The 24,466-nt window shown below is 46.3% G+C and overlaps 1 protein-coding gene across 2 annotated transcripts in view; it reads left to right on the forward strand.

Moving 5' to 3' along the window:
- The window catches only part of NRGN (neurogranin), a 69,764-nt gene that overhangs the window by 15,558 nt on the left and 29,740 nt on the right, over positions 1-24,466 (forward strand). For both annotated transcript variants that reach the window (XM_084803795.1, XM_084803797.1), the window contains exon 2: positions 22,818-23,032. In XM_084803795.1, coding sequence (XP_084659921.1) covers positions 22,818-23,024 — 207 coding nt within the window. In that variant the 3' untranslated portion in view covers positions 23,025-23,032. The remainder of the gene's footprint in view (positions 1-22,817; positions 23,033-24,466) is intronic.

Here is a 24,466-nt window from a genome sequence, read left to right on the forward strand (position 1 = left end):
TTACCTTCTCCCATAAGCAAATTATTTCCCATTCATTCCCATGGAATAAAGTCAAGAACTGCAGTTGAGGACACTGTGGCAAGGAGGGTGTGATACTAGAAATCCAAGCCCTCTGTTATAGGGGATTTCCTCAGGAGCCCTTGCAATATAAAAGCACTTTCCTTCACACATCCCACTCGTCATTATGACAGGCACTTAAACATAAGAAGGAAATCTTTACATTCAGAATTAATTTAACCACTGAAGCAACCTATCTACTGAGGCTGTGGTTGTCTAAGTTTGGATCTTAGTTTCTAGCCTCATTTTCTTTCATAGATTTTGTTCTTCTCTGCAATCCCTTGTGCGTCCCTCTTCAATTATGATTGGAAAGATGAGAAGAGGAAGAAAAAGTTCCTAACCACTGCAGAAGTTTTCTGGGTCCATCCACTGAAGATGTGGTATAGCTCTTTGTCAGTGAAGATACAATATCTGTTCTTGACACAAAACACTGGGCAATTTTGAGGGCTATTTCTAACATTATTAGGGATGTATGAGGAATCCACTCCATCAGATTTTTGTGTGTGGAATTCCTCAGTCTGGTCCACCCAGAAACAGATGCATTTTGTGTCCCAAAATCCGTATATTTCAGGACTTGTGATGTATTCTGCAAAACAGGAAAAATGCATCTCATTAAATGCACACATTTGAAATGTGCACAAAAATGTGTACATTTCAAAAATGTGTACTTCAAAAACAATGAATGGATGCATTCAAAAATGCATACAAAAATGTGTACAATCCGAAAAAATGTGCACAGAAATGTTTATTGTTTATGCAAAAAACAAAAAAACAAAAAACCCAACAGATTTTTTTTTCTGTTATACAAAAAAAGCCACATGGAACAGGCACAGAATGGAAATGGAGGTGGGAAAAAGAGGAAATCCGCAGCATCGGACGAGAGAGATCTGCCCGTCCCTAAACATTATTTGCTCAGTATGTAGCCATATTGTGTGTGCAAAAAAAGAAAAAGAAAACTAACATTAGTGTGTTCCAAAACACCTTTTAAATCATGTGTGCAATATTTCCGGCTGAACATCAGGAAAAACTTCCTGAGTGTTACAGCAATACGACAATAGAACCAATAGGGAGGCTCTCCCACACTGAAGGCATTCAAGATGAGGCTGGACAGCCACTTGTCAGGGATGCTTTGACTTGGACTCCTGCATTGAGCAAGGGGTTGGACTTGATGGTCTTGTAGGCCCCTTCCAACCCTACTATTCTATGATCCTATGATTCTGCAAACTTGAGGTTCCCCCAAGCCTGTGAATGCCTCCTTCATGTGCATGGGCAGTGCAACTTTGGCTGCATAAGACCCGGCACTCAGAGAACCAAGATTGCTATTAGTATATACACAGCCTTCCCCAAACTGGCGCCCTCCAGATGCGTTGGACTACAACTCCCATCATCCCCAGTCAGCATGATGGAAGTCACAGTCTAACACATCAGGAGGGCATGAGGTTGGGGGAGGCTGTTTAGATGACACTGCCCCTAAAAGTTAAAATTTCCATTACCTATCATGAGATGACTACTAGTTGTTGAGAGACCTCCATTAATCTGTCAAATACTTTTAAAAGGATATCTAGGCAAGTTGCCATCATCACAACTTGTAACAGTGAACCCCATAGGTCAGGGGTGGGGAACCTCAGGGCCGCGGATCAAATCCAGCCCTCCTGCAAGCAAAATCTGGCCTGCTGGGCTTCCCCAGATGGCCACACACCCTTCCCCTGGCTCCACCCCCTTTCCCCGACCACTGATTATTTGGCAGTTTCCCGGCTTTTGTGCAGTTTCCCTCATTCTAAAAGGTTGAGATGCTTCTCCTAAGGCTTTATTACTGCCAGTAAGAGCTTTAAGCTACAATATTGGTATTGTTGTTGTTCTTCAGTTGTTAAGTCATGTCCGACTCTTCGTGACCCCATGGACCACAGCACGCCAGGCCTTCCTGTCCTCCACTCTCTCCCGGAGTGTGCTCAAGTCCATATTCATTGCATCGGTGATGCTATGTAGCCATCTCATCCTCTGCCGTCCCCTTCTCCTTTTGCCTTCAATCCTTCCCAGCATCAGGGTCTTTTCTAGGGAGTTTTCTCTTCGCATCAGGTGGCCAAAATATTTGAGCTTCAGCTTCAGTATCTGTCCTTCCAATGAGCATTCAGGGTTGATTTCCTTTAGGATTGACTGATTTGACCTCCTTGCAGTCCAGGGGACTCGTAAGAGTCTTCTCCAGCACCACAGTTCGAAAAATATTGGTATTACAATGGTACATTTGATGTTTTGGCCACACTCCCTTTGCCTTTGTCCCTGCCCAGCACTAGAATGTGGCCCCTGAGAGCTTCCCCAAGATTGAATTTGGCGCTTGAGCTGAAAGAGGTCCGACACCCCTGCCACAAGTGTCCTGCATGGTTTGTTCTTGGGTTATTTCTTGGGTGATCTGTCTCTTTTCCTAAAGAGCTGTGGCTCAGTGGCAGAGCCTCTGCTTTGCATGCAGAAGGTCCCAAGTTCAAACCCTGGTAACTCCAGATAGAGCTGCCTGAAACCCTGGAGAGCCGCTGCCAGTCAGTGTCGACAATACTGGGCTAGATGGACCCATAGTCTGACCCAGTCTGAGGCAGCTTCCTATGTTCCAAAGTAAATTATGTGCTGGATAAACAAGTGCTTTCTTTTTGTCTGTCCTGAGTCAGCTGCCAGTGAATAAGCAGCACTCTCACGTCCTGCTTGTTTAGTCTCATTGAGGCATTATTTGCCAGGGTAAAATTTGGCAACTTCACCTCATGTCTGCCCACCTCCTCCCCTACACAGACAGATCAAAGTTATCCACCAAAATTGGATGAGGCTCTACCAACATAAAAAAATGTAAGGTTTTGCCCACACAGGGGGAAGGAAAATGCGTCGCAAATAGCAGGGTGCTAGAGGGATCGTTACCCACCGAAAGGAGATGGGCTTACATAATCATTCCCAGCTGTGTAATGTTAATGCACCCAACACACATTGAAAATGCAATACAATGCAGCCAATGCTTACTATGTGGGACTTTTCATTTTTTAAATGCATCTCAAAATAGCTTCCAAAGGAAAAAAAAACAAAAACAAATGAAGCCTTCAAGGACGTGAGGAGTTTAAAATAAAATAATAATTTAAAAAATGACAGGCACACTTGTCACATGGTACAAAACAGGTCTTGAGCTGCCCACGGTAGAGAGGGAGAAAGAGAATCAGGTTTATCTCCATGTGTTTCTTGTTCCTGAGCATGGCATTTTTTTAACATGATCCTTGTAAAATGTGCAGCATTTTACCAATATACACCAAAACAGGATTTAAAACACAAAAGCCATCAACAACAGGTTTTACCTGTATTTTTCTCATCATTCCCTCTATTTCCAATGTTCAGATTCAGTGTCATTGCAAAAATAGCACCATCTACACATAAGAGATTTCTCAGCAGGCTTGGGGGAATTCCAAGTTTCACAGAAGTACAACAAAAATATTTTGGGGAAACTCCCTCTAAAATGGGTAGTCCAAAAACAGCCCCATGAGGACTGAGCATGCTCAGTGGGATGGTATGTTGACCCAGTGTGTTTGAGGGGCAGGGGAATGGAAAACAGCTGGAGGGCTAATGGAATGGAGTGTCTGGAATTACTCCCCACTGCAATATTTTGTTGCAGGTCCTGCTTATAGTATGCAAAATTCTCCGTTCCAAACTGGGCTATGTAGCTAGCCACAAAGCAGGACTGTAGGAGCCCAGGAACTTTTCTACCTGTTAATTGGCTGTTAATCTGCTGTATCTACTTTCAGTTTTGTCACAGAATTGAGATCCAAGCACTACATGGGAAGTGTTTTCTTTCCTGCTATTCTGCTACGTAACCTTTAGGTGGCACTGTGGTATATTTTTATTTATTTATTTATTTATTTATTTATTTATTTACAATATTTATATATCGCTCCACATCAGAAGATTTCGGAGTGGTGAACAACACAGTAAAAGAATAAAACAGCAGGTTAAAAGAGTTGAAACTTTTTTTAAAAAAAGACAATCCCCAACAAGGTGGAATTTAACAAACCACGGCTGGTCATGCAAGGAAGGCCTCTTGAAATAACAACATCTTCAGGAGGGGCTGGAAGGAACACAATGTTGGCACCTGCCTGACCTCTAAAGGCAGGGAATTCCACAGGAAGGGGGCCATCACACTGAAGGCTCTTTTCCTGGTGGACTCCAACCGGGCCACGGGTCCATGTAGAACCACCAGGAGCATGCCCTTTGATGACCTCAGTGACCGGGCAGGTTGGTAAGGAAGGAGGCGCTCTCTCAGGTATCCTGGTCCCAAGTTGTTTAGGGCTTTGTACACTAGTACTAATACCTTAAACTTGGCCCAGTAGCGAAGAGGCAGCCAGTGCAGTTCCCTCAGCAGAGGAATTACACGCTGAAAATGGGCAGCTCCCGACAACAGCCGAGCTGTTGCATTCTGCACTAGCTCCAGCTTCCGGGCCAGCCTTAGGGCAGCCCCACATAGAGCGCATTGCAGTAATCCAGTTTTGAGGTTACTAATGCCTGTACCACCATGGTCAAGCTATCCCTGTCCAGGAGAGGCCATAGCTAGCGAACCAGCTGAAGCTGGTAAAAGGCACTCCAAGCTGCCGCAACCACTTGGGCCTCCAGCAACAATGATGGATCTAGGAGTACCCCCAGACTACGGACCTGATCTTTCAGAGGGAGTGCCTCCTCACCCAGAACAGGCAATGAGCCAGTCTCCCAGACCCGGGAACCACTCACCCACAGGGCTTCCATCTTGCCAGGATTCAGCTTCAGTTTATTGGCCCTCATCCAGCCCCTTACTGAGTCTAGGCACTGATTCAGGACTTGCACAGCCTCTCCTGATTCAGATGTCACAGGGAGACAGAACTGCGTGCCATCAGCATACTGATGGCATTTAGCTCCAAATCCCCTAATGACCATTCCCAATTGCTTCATATAGATGTTAAACAACATTGGGGCCAGATGGTACCCTACGGCACCCCATAGCTCAATTGCCAAGGGACCAAGGAATAGTCACCCAATGTTACTCTCTGAAATTGAACCCATAGGTAGGACCAGAACCACTGTAACACAGTGCCTCCAATACCCATCCCACAGAGTCGATCTAGGAGGATACCATGGTTGATGGTATCAAAAGCCGATGAGAGATGGAGCAGAATTAACAGGGCTGCACTCCCCCGTCCCTCTCGATAAAGGTCATCCATCAGGGCGACCAAGGCTGATTCAGTCCCATAACCAGGACGAAACCCAGATTTAAATGGGTCTGGATAATCACTATCCTCCAAGAGTGCCTGCAGTTGGTCCGTCATGACCCTCTCAAGTTCCTTCCCTAGAAAAGGGGCATTTGCGACTGGGCGGTAGTTGTCTAATACCGTTGGGTCCAGGGTGGGCTTCTTCAGGACTGGCTGCACTACTGCCTCCTTAAGGACAGCAGGGACCACCCCTTCCCGTAGGGAAGCATTTATCCCTCCCTGGACCCACCCAGTCATACCCCCTCTGCTAGCTTTTATTAGCCAGAGGGGACAGGGATCGTGTGTAGCGGAATAGCACAAATACACAACACGAAATCACACGTGCTTTTGCTTTTAGAATTAAATGCTACATTTTCTCTGCTCTAAAAAACTCGCTGAAAATGCTGGTTAGATACAGAAGCAAAACTGGAGGGTCACAATGCCATCTAAAGAACCCTGAGTAGGGAATGATGAGCACACGACAAATGCCTCATGTAGAAAAGCCTTCCGTGAAAACCACCTCTTTTCCTCTTCTGCAAGCAGAGGCAGGGCTGCAGTGGTAAGGGAGAATGGGCAAAAATCCCTTCTCCTCCTCTTCCATTAGCAGAGATGTCTGCTGGATTAAAAGCCCTTTTGCACACAGTTGGATTCAACCCATAGGCAACATCAATAAGCCCCTATTCCCAAGGACTTCACGATTTAAGACTATAATCCTAAACCCACTTATTGGAGAGTAAACCCCATTGTACATAGTGGGCTTTGCTTCTGAGCAAAAGATGCATTGAATTATGCTGTCAAATGGAGAGTTCCAGGCAAGGAAGAACAGATGGGGGCAAATGCTGTTGTTGTTGTTCAGTCGTTCAGTCGTGTCCGACTCTTCGTGACCCCATGGACCACAGCACGCCAGGCCTTCCTGTCCTGCGCTGTCTCCCAGAGTGTGTAAATGCTGTTATGTGCACTTCAAGCAGAGTCATAGGCCAGATTTACACCTCCTGTCATATTGATATGATCCCATCATGGTGATGCTAAATCCCTCTTGTGCGTTTATACCTTGTAGCCCACACAATGACATCTGTTGCGCTATTTTGGATAATACGGAATAAAAAGCAGGAAATAATGCTAGAAAAGTGGGATACGGAATGTACTGATAAAAAGCACTAGTGCAGATCTAGCCACAGTTGGGAATGAGGATTTCTGTGGAGCTATTGGCTTAATTGGAAAGGTTCTTTTGCAAAAGGTCTCGTCCAACAGTAAAAACGTTGGTGAGACATAAGGCAGGGAAGATGACTCAAGACTGAGTGGAGGAAATAATCAGCAACAGATCAGCGATGGATGGATTGAGATTGATCAACTATTGGGATTTAAAGGAGGTGGGTGAGGAATAATTGCAGCTGCTTGTGACCTTTCAGAACCAGAAATAGAGATAGTTTTGGCCTACAAAGCCCAAAATAGTTCAAAGCCAATGTATCTGAAGCACTGCCTTCTTCCATATGAACCTGCCAATACGTTATAATCATCAGTGGAGACCCTGTTATATGTCCCACCACCTTGAGAAGCTAGGTTGGTGGGCATTCAAGACAGGACTTTTTTGGTAGCAGTACCCCAATTGTGGAACTCTTTCCCAAGGGAGGTGAGATCAGCTCCTTCCTTAGGTGCTTTAGATGGGCAGTAAAGACTGTTCTGTTCTGCTGGGCTTTTAATGTTGTGTAATGTCCTGTTGCTCTTTAATTTTAATGGCACTGTAAAACTCCATGGGGTTTTTTTGCTTCTGCATGTCTTGATTTCATGTGAAGTTTTATTGTTGTTGTTGTTTTTAATTATTAATTATTTAATTAACAGCAAGATGAGGCAGTGGGAAATGCTGAGGTGAAGAAAAATGGAGTAGAGGATACTCCTTGGAAAACGGTGACAGTTAGGAGAAGAAGAACTAGACGCCACTCTGCACCAGTGGAAGCGGTGGAGCTGTGGAACCGATTCCAGGTACTTGCAGATGAGACTGGAGGACAGCCTGCAGAGGAAGAATCACAGGGGAACCTGCATGAGAGTGAGCAAGAGGCTGAAGGTCAGTCAAACAGAGGCGATGAAACCCAGGCCTACAAGAAGAAGAAGAGAAGAGTGGTAGTAGTGGGAGACTCCTTGCTGCGTGGGATCGAGACCCAAGTATGTCGCGAAGACCCGTGGACTCGCCAGGTATGTTGTCTCCCGGGAGGACAGATTAGAGACGTGACTGAAAGGTTGCCTGCACTCATAAAGCCCACTGACAGGTATCCCTTTCTTCTCATCCATGTGGGAACAAATGATACCGCCAAGCGGAGCTACGAAGAGATCACGTCAGACTTTGAAGCTTTGGGAAGGAAACTCAAGAACTTTGGGGCCCAGATAGTTTTCTCATCCATCCTTCCAGTAGTTAGAAGAGGGATAGAAAGGGAACGAAAAATACTCCGGGTGAATGACTGGCTACGAAGGTGGTGCCGACGAGAGAGATTTGGATTCTGGGACCACGGGCTATACTTCCTGGAAGATGGGCTGTTGGCTAGGGATGGGTTGCACCTCACAAAGGCTGGGAAGAATGTGTTTGGCCACAGCATGAAGAACTTCATCAGGAGGGCTTTAAACTGAATCCTACGGGGAAGGGAGATGTAATGTTGGGGGTAACAATGGACGTAGGCGCATGCACTGCAATGGAGAGAACAGCGCTGATAGCGCCCAATAATAGTCTTCAGACACATGTAGGAAGAAAGCCAGACTATGAAGCACATGGTCTTCGATGTCTATATACTAATGCCCAGAGTATGGGAAACAAACAGAACGAACTTGAACTCTTAATACAGGAGGGAAATTATGACTTGATAGGTATAACTGAGACTTGGTGGGATGACTCTCATGACTGGAATACAGCAGTTGAAGGATATAACTTGTTCAAAAAGAACAGGAGGAACAGAAAGGGAGGCGGGGTTGCACTGTATGTGAAAAATACATATCTCTGCACAGAAATACAGGAGGAGGAGCTTGGTAGCCCCATCGAGAGCATCTGGGTTGAAATAAATGGAGCAAAGAATAAAAGGAACCTGGTGGTCGGAGTCTACTACCGGCCACCCAATCAAGGAGAAGCCAAGGATGAAACTTTTGAAAAGCAAATAGCCAATGTTTTAAGGAAGCATGATGTAGTAGTAATGGGGGACTTCAATTTCCCCGATATTTGTTGGGAGACAAATTCTGCAAAACATGGCCCCTCCAGGAAATTCCTGACTTGTGTGGCGGATCACTTCCTCCTACAGAAAGTAGAGGAAGGAACTAGAGGATCGGCTATCCTTGACTTGATCCTAACCAACAGAGATGACTTAGTGGAGAAAGTAGCAGTTACAGGAACTCTGGGGGAAAGCGACCATGTTGTACTTGAGTTCTTGGTTCTAAGGGAAGCAAAAGCCGAGTGTACTCAAACGCGTACCCTGGATTTTAGGAAAGCTGATTTTAATAAACTCAGAACAATGATCAGTAAGGTCCCATGGCAAGCAATGCTAGCGAGAAAAGGAGTCCAAGATGGGTGGGAACTTTTAAAAAAGGAAATTCTCAAGGCACAATCACAAACAATTCCAACAAGAAGAAAAGGTGGAAGACAACAGAAGAAGCCAATGTGGCTTCACAAAAAGCTTAGGGATGACCTGAAAACAAAAAAGGACACATATAGGAAGTGGAAAGAAGGCCAAGTAACAAAGGAAGAGTACAGGCAGGTAGCACAGAATTGCAGGGATGGCGTCAGGAAGGCTAAAGCGGAGAACGAGGTGAGGTTAGCGAGGGATGCTAAAAACAACAAAAAGGCTTTCTTCAGCTACGTGCATAGTAAAAGGCAGAGGAAAGAAATGGTTGTTCAGCTATTAAATAAGGATGGCAAAATGATAACAGATGACAAAGAAAAGGCAGAGGTGCTCAATTCCTACTTTGGCTCAGTCTTCTCCCAAAAGAGGGTCTATGACCCCCCTGGCAAAGGCGAAGTACAGGCTGAAGGGGCAGGATTGCAGCTTGAGATCGACAGGCATATGGTCAAGGAACACCTCATTACTTTGAATGAGTTCAAATCTCCAGGGCCAGATGAACTGCATCCTAGAGTCATAAAGGAACTGGCAGAAGAGCTCTCAGAACCGCTGTCTATTCTCTTTGAGAAATCATGGAGGACCGGGGAAGTGCCAGATGACTGGAGGAGGGCTAACGTTGTCCCTATCTTCAAAAAGGGTAAAAAGGAGGAACCTGGGAACTACAGACCAGTCAGTCTGACATCAATCCCTGGGAAAATTCTGGAGCAGATCATAAAGCAATCCATCTGGAAGCACCTTGACAACAATGCAGTGATTACTCGAAGCCAACATGGATTTGTCAAAAACAAGTCCTGCCAGACAAATCTGATCTCATTTTTTGATCAAGTCACCTCCCTTGTAGACCGTGGGAATGCTGTAGACATCATATACCTCGACTTCAGCAAAGCTTTCGACAAAGTGCCCCATGATATCCTGATGAGCAAACTAGCTCGAAGTGGGCTAGATGAAACAACGATCATGTGGATCCACAGTTGGCTACAGAATCGGACTCAAAGAGTGCTTATCAATGGGACCTTCTCAAGCTGGGGAGAGGTAACGAGTGGGGTACCGCAGGGCTCAGTCCTGGGCCCAGTGCTCTTCAATATTTTTATTAATGACTTGGAGGAGGAGGTGCAGGGAATGCTGATCAAATTTGCAGATGACACAAAATTGGGAGGGATAGCTAATACTTTGGAAGACAGAAACAAAATTCAAAGTGATCTGGATAGACTGGAGTGCTGGGCAGAAAACAACAGAATGGCATTTAATAGGGACAAATGCCAAGTTCTGCACCTAGGAAAAAGAAACCAAATGCACAGTTACAAGATGGGGGATACGTGGCTCAACCACACTACGAGCGAGAAGGATCTTGGAATTGTCGTCGATCACAAGCTGAATATGAGCCAACAATGTGATGTGGCTGCAAAAAAGGCAAATGCTATTTTGGGCTGCATTCATAGAAGCATCGCTTCCAAATCCCGGGAAGTACTAGTTCCCCTCTACTCAGCACTGGTTAGGCCTCATCTGGAGTACTGTGTCCAGTTCTGGGCACCACACTTTAAGAAGGATGCAGACAAGCTGGAGAGGGTTCAAAGGAGGGCAACAAAGATGATCAGGGGACTGGAAACAAAGCCCTATGAAGAGAGACTGAAAGAACTGGGCATGTTTAGCCTTGAGAAGAGAAGACTGAGGGGAGATATGATAGCGCTCTTCAAGTACTTGAAAGGTTGTCACAGAGAAGAAGGCCAGGATCTCTTCTTGATTATCCCAGAGTGCAGGACACGGAATAATGGGCTCAAGTTACAGGAAGCCAGATTCCGACTGAACATCAGGAAAAACTTCCTGAGTGTCAGAGCAATACGGCAATGGAACCAATTACCTGGGGAGGTGGTGGGCTCTCCCACACTGGAGGCCTTCAAGACGAGGCTGGACAGCCATTTGTCAGGGATGCTCTGACTTGGATTCCTGCATTGAGCAGGGGGTTGGACTCGATGGCCTTGTAGGCCCCTTCCAACCCTACTATTCTATGATTCTATGATTCTATTATTACATATCATCTCTGGCACCTAGTAGCATTTGGCAGGTGTGATTTAAAAATGTAATAAAGAAATAAGTTAAGTGAGAAGGACAAAGAGAAACTTGTAAAGTGCATCTAGAATTTTGTATCCTATTGTGATACTCGTGTAACATTTGGTGAAACTCTGAGAGATTATATTCAGCTCTGTGTCCTTCAGCAACACAACAGCTTCTGTTCTTGGACTAGAAATGGAAGACGCTGGAGGTATTTATGATTCAACAGTGTTTGCATATTGCAATTGAAAGCGCTTTGAGGAAGGCATTTATCAACCTGCTGCTGACCCCAAGACATGGATGGAATTCCTTGGAGTAGATGGATGATAAGCCAGTGAAGCAGGGCTGGCTGGCATTGAGGGTAGGAATAGTTGGGCATGTGCCAAGGACCCTTGCCTTAGCAGGGGCCCCTGGACCTGCTCTTTTTCACCATTGCAACCTGCTTGTTCACCTGCCTCTCACTCCAGCCCAGACAACGGGTGGTGGTTGAGAAGGAGGAGCAGTAGATGCTGCAGCCTACTTGCTCACTGGATCTCTGTCTGGCAAGCAAGCTGGTGGTGGCAATGATGAGAAAAAGGATGAGGAGCAGAAGCAGGAGACAATGCTGGTGAGCAGGTAGACTCATTGGGGCTGTTCGCATGACACAACAAGCCCCTGTGCATTATTTAACCCATAGTGAGGCTGTTTCAACGTTGCGCAAGGGTTGTTTAACCCTCACATAGCCCACGCTCGCTGGGTTCACACAACAAAACAACCCCTGAGCGAGGGCTGCATATTCAACTTGGCACCCATGGGCGCTGCAACTCGTCATGGGTTAAATAACCCGTGATGAGCCATGTGGTGTTTTCCATACCCAGTCATTGAGGGAGAGGGGCCCACTGAGGGAATCTTGCCCAAGGGTTCTCCAAAAACTGGATCTGGTACTGTAGTGAATGGTATTCATACAAAACAGATGGGCCTAATGATCAGGAATAAGAGCAGTTCCCCACTGAGGGATGAGAAAAGCAGCCTTTTCAGTGCCTAGTCTCCCTCCCCAAACAAAAACACTGGGGAAAAGGGGTGGACAGGATAGATCAAAGATAAGTGGGGTTGAGTTTAAAAGGGGGCATGTCCAGTGGCAAAGGCTTCATGGACCGGATTAGGCCTACAGAGCAGAGTTTCCTCACCCTTGCTCTTGGGGGTACTGTTGGTCTGTTCAGAATATAGGGTGTGCTCAACTGTTGAAGACCAATGATAAGAGAGACAGTGTTGGGTCAGGACTGGGAATACCCAGGTTCAAATCCCCACTCAGCCCTGAAGCTCACAGGGCGACCTTGGCTGGTCAGGTAGTGCCTAACTCATGGGGTTGTTGTGAGAATCAATGGGGAGGGTGACCCATGTACAATTCCTTGAGCTCCTTTGGAGGAAAGGCAGAATATAAATCTAATAAATAAGCAAGAGGTCATTTCAGAACACTGCTCTGTCCTGGAAAATGTTCTTGTGTTCATAGCGACAATGGAGTTAGGGTGACAAAGAAGAGATTTTATGTTGCCTGTTGTTGTCTATCAATAAAGAGAAAGTGCAGAAGCTGTGAAGTCTTATTACGTGGGTTTTCTTTTAAATTGGTTACCTGCCAGAATCCGAACAATAATACTGATTAAACAATAGCGCTAGGTTCAACTCTGGGCAGAAAAATATTTCCAAGATAACTATCATGTTACTGAATGCAAGAGGTGCACAGGAACCTAATCTTTTAGAGTAGGATACATTTGTCTCTGCAGCTAGGCAACACCCAATGCATAGATTACATTCTGCTACCATCACCACCTTGCCAAAAAGACAGCTTTATATCAATTAAATGTTTAGGACAGATTGCAACGGGGAAGATGCTTAAAAAATGTACACACAGTCCAATTTTAGCATTGAGAGTTCTAGGAACAGCAGCAGGAAGAAAGGGGAAGCATCACTTCATAGACAATGCTAAGGTGCATGCAATATATATAGCTATGTATCTATATATCTATGTATATATCTATATCTATATCCTGCTAGGAATGCCATGTACATTCTCATGTGTGCCAACGTGGCTTGCTGTCAGGAAGTCCTTATGGCAGGTAACCAATTATTCCATTATTGTATTTTAGCTTCTTTGGAAGAATCACCTCTTCACTCTCCCAGGTGAGGTGTAACATGAGTAAGAATTTGAAGCTAAGAGCCTCCCTAGATGATAAAGAAAGAAAGAAAAAAGCACTGGATTTTATTCTTCATGTGATCCTTGTACAACTCTCCCTAATTCAGTAGATCTCATTGTTCTCCACAGCATGGATGCCGGGTTGGGAGGGAAGAAAAATCATGGTGCTGTTCTGTATCCTCCAACATTTCCTAGAAGAAAAGGACTCCTTTGTAACGCCTCTATTCTGATACCAAAGATCACTGCCCAAGTGATATACGCACCTACCACACACACTTCATTATGGATTGCTGAAGTTTCTCCTCCGCTTGGTCTGTTCTGTTAGTCATCTGCTCTGCAATAATAGCCTGTCCTCCACTGATTTAAAAGGCAAGAAGGAGTCTGTTCTTCTGGGATGAAAAATATATCCTAAGGAAATAAAAAAGCCACCACAAATTGTCTCAGAATGAGAAGATAAGAACCTAACAAGAGCCATGCCGGATCAGACCTACGTCCATCTAGCCTGGCATTCTGTGCACACAGCGGCCAACCAGCTGCCCAGGGGAAACACACAAGCAGGACATGAGTGCAACAGCACCCTCCTGGCCATGTTCCCCAGCAACCGGGGATGTTGTCAACAATTCCAGCATGCACCTTGGAGGCTGCACTGCGTGCAATGGCAGCAAGTGTGCATTGCATCTTGTCTTAGTGTTCATATTCATGTATTTACCTGCATGGGCACTATAGCCAGCAATCCTAGCCTTGTTTTTAACCACTCGCCCAGTTGCCACAGGTGACAATGAATTGTATCCAGGCGAGTACATGAGTAGATAGAGGGGGAACCCACCAGATCACCCATGTGCCTGCCTGTTCATTCTGCTGTCCAGATGCTTACTGTGGATGGGCAATTTCAGGGTCCCTCTCACCCTTCTTATGGTTCGTTATCTTGAAATCAGACTTGGACAGCCTTCAGCTAGAGCACACCTCCACACAGAGGGCCGTCCTCTCTAAAAGAGGACACATGGCAGCCACGGAGTAAATAATACCCATAACCCAGAGCAGGACCATGAGGGGGCGTGGACTGGAGAGATACCTGAGGTCCAGGCTGAGAGGCCTGGAGGAGGTCTGCATTTGGCCCTTGGGAGAGAAGTTTCCAACCCCTGATTACAGGTCTGCTGTAAGGTTTCTGATATGATGTAAGAGATGCTATTTGAATACTTTAAACTCTCAATATAATTGCTAAGTATGATTTATTCACTGGAATCGCTCTCTTTCTCTCTCTCCCCCCCCCCCCGCCCCCATATACAGTCATTTCAAGGTACTGCTGGGTTACTTAAGCAGTCTGGAGAATATATATAGTATATTTCTTTCCCCTCTACTCCAGTCACTGCCTTTCCTTTCTTTTCTTTCTTTGCTTCTTTGTTTCTTACATCTCTCCCCCCCCCCCCAGCTCAATCTTGGCTGCTTTCTTTGTTTTGAAAGGGGTGAAAATAAGACAGAATCTAACACTTGTCTGACAAAACTACAACAAAAGCTAGACATCTCCAGCAAACCTGTAGCTATTTGCAGTGTGAAGGAAGATATGGTGGGTTGAAGTCATCACCAAGCTGTAATTAGGTTAGCACAAACTCAGCCCTTGATAGAAACCTCAGGGAGAGGACGGGGGGTGGGTGGTGGTGCTGAGGGAAGTTAGCTCATTTCTGGTTTTGTATGTTTATTTGTTTTAATGGGACAATTGTGACCAATAGTATTCGTCCAGATCAGGGGTGCTGCCAGATTTGAGGGGGCATTTGTCAAGGTGCTTTGAGGGCCCCCCACTGACCACTCATCTGTTGCTGCTGCCCCACCTTTATTCAGTGGAAGCTGGTGGCTCTGATTTTGGTGGGGCTGCAAGTCCATTCTGGGTTTTAGTTAGCACCAATCAGAACTCTAAAGGGACTATCCAAGGTTCTGAATCCTAGCCCCAAAAATGTTTCAGCACCTTGGATAGATACTTTACAGTTCTGGCTGGTACTGACAAACACAGAATGGAACCACAGCCCCACCGAAATCAGAGCCACCAGCCTCCATTACCTTTATTTTTTTACCTGCCACAACAGCATGGCAATGATTCAGCAGTATCACCAAGAACAGCATCCCTCCTCTGCCTCTGTGCTGGATGGGCCACTGCCCGCCACCATGTGCTGTAAAAGAAACAGCTACGCTACCTGGTTAGGCGAGGCTCTAAGCCATGTGTGCACCTTAGGGGGCCATCCTGTTCTAAGTTTGAGAGTGGCAGCCAGTTGAACCAGTTAAATGGTGCCTTTGGGGATGCTTGGCCAATGAGGGCAGCAGAGCAACAACAAGCCTGCCCCTCCTTACTTCAGTGCTCTGATGGGCTGTGGCACCCCCTTCCTACGAAGAACATTGGGAATTTTAGTACATTCTTATAAAACATCAGCTGCTACGAAATGGCCACCCATGTGCCCTGGCCAATTTCAAAATGGCCACCCATGTGCCCTGGCCAATTTCAAAATGGCCACCCATGTGCCCTGGCCAAATTCAAAAAGGCCACCCATGTGCCCTGGCCAAATTCAAAATGGCCACCCATGTGCCCTGGCCGAATTCAAAATGGCCACCCATGTGCCCTGGCCGAATTCAATAGGTACAGCTATTCACAGCATGGAGAGGACCATAACGTATCTGCCTACCAAGCTGCTGATAAAGACGAGGAGCCTGCCATAAAAAAGAGGTGGCAATAACATGGCCAAATACACATGTATTCAAACCCAGACTTTCAGGGCTGGCCCTACCATTAAGCAGGGTGAGATAGTCACCTCAGGCGGCAGATGCTGGGAGGCAGCAGCAAGGTGTTCAAGGAGAGAGCTGAGTACCCCTGTAGCTTGCTCTGTGCCCCCTAAGTTAGCCTGCTGCCTACAGGTTCAGTGGAGGACATTGTCCAATCATGAGTGCTGAAGACAGATTCATCTGCCCGTCCAGCCAGTTTTTGTACAAGGAATGGGAGCAGGCGCCATCTTGTCCTTTGCCTCAGGCACAAAATGTCTTGGGCAAGCCCTGCAGACTTTTAAAAGATAAGCACTCAAAGCCCTGGGCTTGGATGGATGTATCTGTCCTTTTCAGTTTCTCCTTTGTCATTGTTGTCATCATCAACATCATTATCATCATCTTAAATCTCATGTTCTTTTTGTCCTGAATATGGAGAACTTTTTGAATATTGGTAAATTCTTATCAAACCAAACTGAAATGAAACTCTCACCCATCCCTACCCCAGACCTACCCCAAACCACTACACCCCACCTCTTGACCTCATCCCAGGCTGTCTGAGCTCCATCCCTATATACTCTACAAGGAACTTTTTTATTATTTATTTCAAGAGCTGGCAACTCTAAATGCACCCCCAAGCCAGCAAGGAAAGCAGAAGGGTGGTGGTGGGGGGGCAATTCATTCCAGAGCATAGCAATGTTTAGAATCATAGAATCATAGAATCATAGAATAGTAGGGTTGGAAGGGGCCTACAAGGCCATCGAGTCCAACCCCCTGCTCAATGCAGGAATCCAAGTCAGAGTATCCCTGACAAATGGCTGTCCAGCCTCGTCTTGAAGGCCTCCAGTGTGGGAGAGCCCACCACCTCCCCAGGTAATTGGTTCCATTGCCGTATTGCTCTGACACTCAGGAAGTTTTTCCTGATGTTCAGTCGGAATCTGGCTTCCTGTAACTTGAGCCCATTATTCCGTGTCCTGCACTCTGGGATGATCAAGAAGAGATCCTGGCCTTCTTCTCTGTGACAACCTTTCAAGTACTTGAAGAGTGCTATCATATCTCCCCTCAGTCTTCTCTTCTCAAGGCTAAACATGCCCAGTTCTTTCAGTCTCTCTTCATAGGGCTTTGTTTCCAGTCCCCTGATCATCTTTGTTGCCCTCCTTTGAACCCTCTCTAGCTTGTCTGCATCCTTCTTAAAGTGTGGTGCCCAGAACTGGACACAGTACTCCAGATGAGGCCTAACCAGTGCTGAGTAGAGGGGAACTAGTACTTCCCGGGATTTGGAAGCGATGCTTCTATGAATGCAGCCCAAAATAGCATTTGCCTTTTTTGCAGCCACATCACATTGTTGGCTCATATTCAGCTTGTGATCGACAACAATTCCAAGATCCTTCTCGCTCGTAGTGTGGTTGAGCCACGTATCCCCCATCTTGTAACTGTGCATTTGGTTTCTTTTTCCTAGGTGCAGAACTTGGCATTTGTCCCTATTAAATGTCATTCTGTTGTTTTCTGCCCAGCACTCCAGTCTATCCAGATCACTTTGAATTTTGTTTCTGTCTTCCAAAGTATTAGCTATCCCTCCCAATTTTGTGTCATCTGCAAATTTGATCAGCATTCCCTGCACCTCCTCCTCCAAGTCATTAATAAAAATGTTGAAGAGCACTGGGCCCAGGACTGAGCCCTGCGGTACCCCACTCGTTACCTCTCCCCAGCTTGAGAAGGTCCCATTGATAAGCACTCTTTGAGTCCGATTCTATAGCCAACTGTGGATCCACCGGATCGTTGTTTCATCTAGCCCACTTCGAGCAAGTTTGCTCATCAGGATATCATGGGGCACTTTGTCGAAAGCTTTGCTGAAGTCGAGGTATATGATGTCTACAGCATTCCCACGGTCTACAAGGGAGGTGACTTGATCAAAAAATGAGATCAGATTTGTCTGGCAGGACTTGTTTTTGACAAATCCATGTTGGCTTCGAGTAATCACGGCATTGTTGTCAAGGTGCTTCCAGATGGATTGCTTTATGATCTGCTCCAGAATTTTCCCAGGGATTGATGTCAGACTGACTGGTCTGTAGTTCCCAGGTTCCTCCTTTTTACCCTTTTTGAAGATAGGGACAACGTTAGCCCTCCTCCAGTCATCTGGCACTTCCCCGGTCCTCCATGATTTCTCAAAGAGAATAGACAGCGGTTCTGAGAGTTCTTCTGACAGTTCCTTTATTACTCTAGGATGCAGTTCATCTGGCCCTGGAGATTTGAACTCATTCAAAGTAATGAGGTGTTCCTTGACCATATGCCTGTCGATCTCAAGCTGCAATCCTGCCCCTTCAGCCTGTACTTCGCCTTTGCCAGGGGGGTCATAGACCCTCTTTTGGGAGAAGACTGAGCCAAAGTAGGAATTGAGCACCTCTGCCTTTTCTTTGTCCTCTGTTATCATTTTGCCATCCTTATTTAATAGCTGAACAACCATTTCTTTCCTCTGCCTTTTACTATGCACGTAGCTGAAGAAAGCCTTTTTGTTGTTTTTAGCATCCCTCGCTAACCTCACCTCGTTCTCCGCTTTAGCCTTCCTGACGCCATCCCTGCAATTCTGTGCTACCTGCCTGTACTCTTCCTTTGTTACTTGGCCTTCTTTCCACTTCCTATATGTGTCCTTTTTTGTTTTCAGGTCATCCCTAAGCTTTTTGTGAAGCCACATTGGCTTCTTCTGTTGTCTTCCACCTTTTCTTCTTGTTGGAATTGTTTGTGATTGTGCCTTGAGAATTTCCTTTTTTAAAAGTTCCCACCCATCTTGGACTCCTTTTCTCGCTAGCATTGCTTGCCATGGGACCTTACTGATCATTGTTCTGAGTTTATTAAAATCAGCTTTCCTAAAATCCAGGGTACGCGTTTGAGTACACTCGGCTTTTGCTTCCCTTAGAACCAAGAACTCAAGTACAACATGGTCGCTTTCCCCCAGAGTTCCTGTAACTGCTACTTTCTCCACTAAGTCATCTCTGTTGGTTAGGATCAAGTCAAGGATAGCCGATCCTCTAGTTCCTTCCTCTACTTTCTGTAGGAGGAAGTGATCCGCCACACAAGTCAGGAATTTCCTGGAGGGGCCATGTTTTGCAGAATTTGTCTCCCAACAAATATCGGGGAAATTGAAGTCCCCCATTACTACTACATCATGCTTCCTTAAAACATTGGCTATTTGCTTTTCAAAAGTTTCATCCTTGTCTTCTCCTTGATTGGGTGGCCGGTAGTAGACTCCGACCACCAGGTTCCTTTTATTCTTTGCTCCATTTATTTCAACCCAGATGCTCTCGATGGGGCTACCAAGCTCCTCCTCCTGTATTTCTGTGCAGAGATATGTATTTTTCACATACAGTGCAACCCCGCCTCCCTTTCTGTTCCTCCTGTTCTTTTTGAACAAGTTATATCCTTCAATTGCTGTATTCCAGTCATGAGAGTCATCCCACCAAGTCTCAGTTATACCTATCAAGTCATAATTTCCCTCCTGTATTAAGAGTTCAAGTTCGTTCTGTTTGTTTCCCATACTCTGGGCATTAGTATATAGACATCGAAGACCATGTGCTTCATAGTCTGGCTTACTTCCTACCTGTGTCTGAAGACTATTATTGGACGCTATCAGAGCTGTTCTCTCCATTGCAGTGCATGCGCCTACGTCCATTGTTACCCCCAACATTACATCTCCTTTCCCCGTAGGATTCAGTTTAAAGCCCTCCTGATGAAGTTCTTCATGCTGTGGCCAAACACATTCTTCCCAGCCTTTGTGAGGTGCAACCCATCCCTAGCCAACAGCCCATCTTCCAGGAAGTATAGCCCGTGGTCCCAGAATCCAAATCTCTCTCGTCGGCACCACCTTCGTAGCCAGTCATTCACCCGGAGTATTTTTCGTTCCCTTTCTATCCCTCTTCTAACTACTGGAAGGATGGATGAGAAAACTATCTGGGCCCCAAAGTTCTTGAGTTTCCTTCCCAAAGCTTCAAAGTCTGACGTGATCTCTTCGTAGCTCCGCTTGGCGGTATCATTTGTTCCCACATGGATGAGAAGAAAGGGATACCTGTCAGTGGGCTTTATGAGTGCAGGCAACCTTTCAGTCACGTCTCTAATCTGTCCTCCCGGGAGACAACATACCTGGCGAGTCCACGGGTCTTCGCGACATACTTGGGTCTCGATCCCACGCAGCAAGGAGTCTCCCACTACTACCACTCTTCTCTTCTTCTTCTTGTGGGCCTGGGTTTCATCGCCTCTGTTTGACTGACCTTTAGCCTCTTGCTCACTCTCATGCAGGTTCCCCTGTGATTCTTCCTCTGCAGGCTGTCCTCCAGTCTCATCTGCAAGTACCTGGAATCGGTTCCACAGCTCCACCGCTTCCACTGGTGCAGAGTGTCGTCTAGTTCTTCTTCTCCTAACTGTCACTGTTTTCCAAGGAGTATCCTCTACTCCATTTTTCTTCACCTCAGCATTTCCCACTGCCTCATCTTGCTGTTGCTCTTCAAGCTTCTGGTCTGCCCTTTGCTGCTGTAGTTCCCCCATTCTGTCCAAGAACTCTTCGTGTTCTCTTATTCCCCGGAGGGTTGACAGTCGCCGCTCCAGTCCACTTACTTTTTCCTCCAGCAGCGTGATCAACTTGCACTTGTTGCAGGTGTAGGCCATGTTGTTCTCAGGCAAGAAAACAAACATTGCACACACCTTGCAGGTCACCACCACTGGAGAGTCTTGTCCTTCCATAGCCTCTTTTCCCTTTTTGTGTCTAGCTTTGTGATTGTTCTAGACTAGCCTGTGCCTGCTCCTCTACTCAGTAGAGGTTAAAAGCAGAGTCCCACTGGTGTGGAAGTGTGTGTTACAAGACAAATAAATGAAAAAAAGTTAGTAAAAAAAAAATAAAATAAAATAAAATAAAATAAAATAAAATAAAAAATGTTAGGGGCCTCCCCCTTGACCTCCCCTGCTGAACTCCCCTGGCCAACTCCTGTTTGCTCCCCCTGTTCGCTCGCTCTCTGGGAGCTTGCCTGCTTCTGTAGTCCCTGGACCAGCTGGAGCAGCTTGCTCTGCTCTGCTCTGCTCAGCTGGGAGGCGGGAAACAGACTGAAGCTTCCCGCCCAGTCAGCTGCTGGGAGTACTCAGGCCACACCCCTCCAATTCAGTTGGAGCTCTCAGAAGCTCCTGGTGAGCTCACAGCCAGTCAGAAGGATAAAGGGCAGCGCCCTGGGCTTCCTGCAACCCACTTACCTCTTAGCCTCTGTCTCCTTTGTCTCCTTTGTCTCTTCAACCACTGCAACTCCCCTGGCCAACTCCTGTTTGCTCCCCCTGTTCGCTCGCTCTGTTCGCTCGCTCTCTGGGAGCTTGCCTGCTTTGGTAAAGCCAAAGCCCAGCCAATTAATATTTGTACAAACAAACCCAACTCAGTGTAGACAACCAGACTGTCACCAGTTCCATCCAAGAACAACAAATCAAGGCCACAAAACAAATCAAGGGCAAAACAAAGAGCACAGCTAAAGGAACCATTCACCTGTGGGCCCAGGTATACTGGTAGGATGAGTATTGCCACCTCTTCCCAATGTCTATGGTTTGCTAGTTTTTTCAAGAGCTCTGTCAAGAACTTTTTTGTGGATAGAGCTTTCCCCCATTCTTTATTGCCATGAGCTACTTCTCATAAGAAGTATACTTCCCAGTGGGAAGTAGGAAATTGCATATGAAGGATGAATCACAGATGATGTATTCACAGTTTTGACTGCATCAATAGATATACCTTCTATCGATATATTGCCACGTCAGTGCTGTTGTTTCCCAACTCAGTTAATAATTAAAAGAACTCAAATGACGTAACTAGACACCAGATTATACTATGGCCATAAGAAACCCTTGTAGGGTGTCTGTGTTTTTCTTTTATGGAGGACAGTTCTCTATTTGAAGGGCTGTCAGAGGAATGTCCTCTGTTTGAAAGCATCCTCTGTTTGAAGGGCTGCCCAGTCCAAGTCCAGTTTAAAGATAAAGAACCATCAGAAGGAGGAGCTGGGCCTTGAAGTTACCCATCAAGAGCACCTGCACAGCAGAATGAGCAAGGCCCACTGGTCACAGTCTTCCATACTATGTTGAAATCTACTGTATTTCTATTTAGGGTGCAATCCAGTCAAGACAGATGTCAGCCTCCGAACTCAGAGGCTGATGCCTATCCAGTGCAGGGCAGATGGAGCACGGAGGCCACCCTGCATTTGTGGCTAGATGCACATTTTTGCACATCTAGCCACGGCTTCAGGGAGGGGAAGGGAAGTGGCCTGGAAACCTGGTAGGAAGCTATCTAAAATGGCTTCCGTGGTCTCCTCCCCTCGTCACCCCTGGGACCGTCCCATAGGCCCCTTCCAACCCTACTATTCTATGATTCTATGACCTTCCCACTCTTACAAGCACAGAGATGGTGGCAGTGTGGAAAGACCCACGCTGGCTATGAGGGGTTGGGGAGCGCAGTTTCTGGGAACCGAGGTTGGACGACTTCAGTTTCCAGAAATCGAAAAATCCTATGACCGTCTAGACACTGTCTAGACAGCCATAGAATTGTACTCTTAAATTATAATTATTTCTAAATTTGCCGCTATACATATAAATCAACATATGCAAATTTTATTAAAATTGTCCTCTTTTTTGGCAACTCACAAGTGGCCACCCTACTTAAAACACGGCATCACCATGAATACAATAGTCACATGGAGTTTGCTTCTGCTATGCTGATGCCCTCATCATTTGCTGCTCTCTGGCTGGCCATTTGTGGGTCCCAAGGTCTAGCCTGAGAAGCACCACTGCCGACCCTCACCCGCTTTGTTCTCAGTGTTTGCCCACCCTATGGCCATGCCGTCTAATGCAATTCTCAACTGGTTCTTCCTATCTGGGTTTCCCATTCCCCGGCAGTGGGCTGAACTGTATGACATGGGGGGCCCCTGTGTTGATTTTGGCTTCTTCCCTCTGTCTCAGGAAGGGGCTTGCACCAAGCTGGACGAAGACATCTTGGACATTCCGCTGGATGACCCTGATGCCAACGCGGCCGCTGCCAAGATCCAGGCCAGCTTCCGTGGCCACATGACTAGGAAGAAGATGAAGGGGGGCGAAATGGAGCGCAAAGGCAAGGATGCCGAGTGCACGAGCAGTGCTCGCGCAGGGGACCTACGCAATGGAGATTAAGCGGCCAGGTAAGGATCCTTCTCCTTCCCACTTTGCCATCTTGCTGGCTTGTTTAAGGCAGGTGTGAAGTGGTTAAGAGCAATTACTTGACATGCACCTAGTTGAATTACCTCCATACATGGAGTCTTTGGTGTCTTCAAGTCCAGGGGTACCTCAGGCTTAGGAGCTAAATCCAGCCATTCGGAAGTCTCAATCTGTCCCTCCAGTATTTCTGCAATGGCCCCCTCCCCATCCCCCTGGTCCTGGCCCCTATTTCCTGCCACCAATCATTTGGTAGTTTCCTGGCTTTCGTACAATTCCCCCCACCCCACACACACACATTCTAAAAGGTTGAAATGCCTCTCCTAAGGCTTAGTTACTGGCAGGAAGAACCTTAGGGCACAATCCTACACAGACATCCAGTGTGGTGTACCGGTGAGCGTGTTGGACTGGGAGCCAGGAGATCTGGGGTCTAGTCCCCACTCGGCCATGGAAGCTCACTGGGTGACTTTGGGCCATCACAGACTCTCAGCCTAACCTGCCTCATGGGGTTGTTGTGAGGATAAAATGCAGAGGAGGAGGATAATGTAAGCTGCCTTGGATTCCTTGCAAGAGGAAAGGTGGGATATAAATGCAATCAATCAATCAATCAATCAATCAATCAAATGTTTTGACAGAAAAAAGTCCTACAACTCCCAGCATATGCTGGGAGTTTTTTCTCTCTTCTTTCTGTCTAACCGTGCATAGGATTAGGCCTTAAAAGAACTCAAACGATGTGACTAGACACCAGAATTGTAGGACTTTTTTCTCTGCCTACATATGCAGGGGATTTCACCCTTAAAACTAAAATATGCTGTGTTTTGTTTTTTGGTGTTTTTTGTTTTGCTATTTTTGGCCCTGCCCCCTTTGCCTTTAGCCCTGCCCACCACTGAAATACAGCCCCCAAGAGCTTATCCAAAGTGGAATTTGGCTGTCAGTCTGAAAGAGCTTCTACCCACCCCTGTCCTAAACTAACAAATTCACAGTGCAGTCCTAGGCATGTCTACTCAGAAGTAAGTTCCATCGTGTCTAATGGGGCTTACTCCAAAGAAAGTGTGCATAAGACAGAAGACTTATTGTGGCAAAAGCTTTCATGGACTAGGGCTTTCTGGGAGCAGGAAAGGTTTTCACCTCGGTAGTCTGTGGTGCCTGCCGTTTATTTTCAATTATCCAACCAAGCCAAATATTCACACCAAATTAAAGAACTCCCCTGCCCCTGAATCATTTTATCCAAGGAGAAACAAGAAATATTGAACCTCGATATACTGAAGAGATATTGACACATAGTCCCCTGGTAGCAGTGGAGGCTGGTGGCTCCGATTTTGATGGGGCTGTAAATCCTCTCCAGGTTTCGGTCAGAAGCAGGCAGAACTCCAAAGGAGTGATCCAAAGTGCTGAACCTATTTTGGGGCATAGGGTTCAGC

This window comes from Heloderma suspectum, chromosome 6, assembly GCF_057233095.1.
Source record: "Heloderma suspectum isolate Gila_16-S chromosome 6, 16-S_ref, whole genome shotgun sequence".
Classification (NCBI taxonomy): Eukaryota; Metazoa; Chordata; class Lepidosauria; order Squamata; family Helodermatidae; genus Heloderma; species Heloderma suspectum.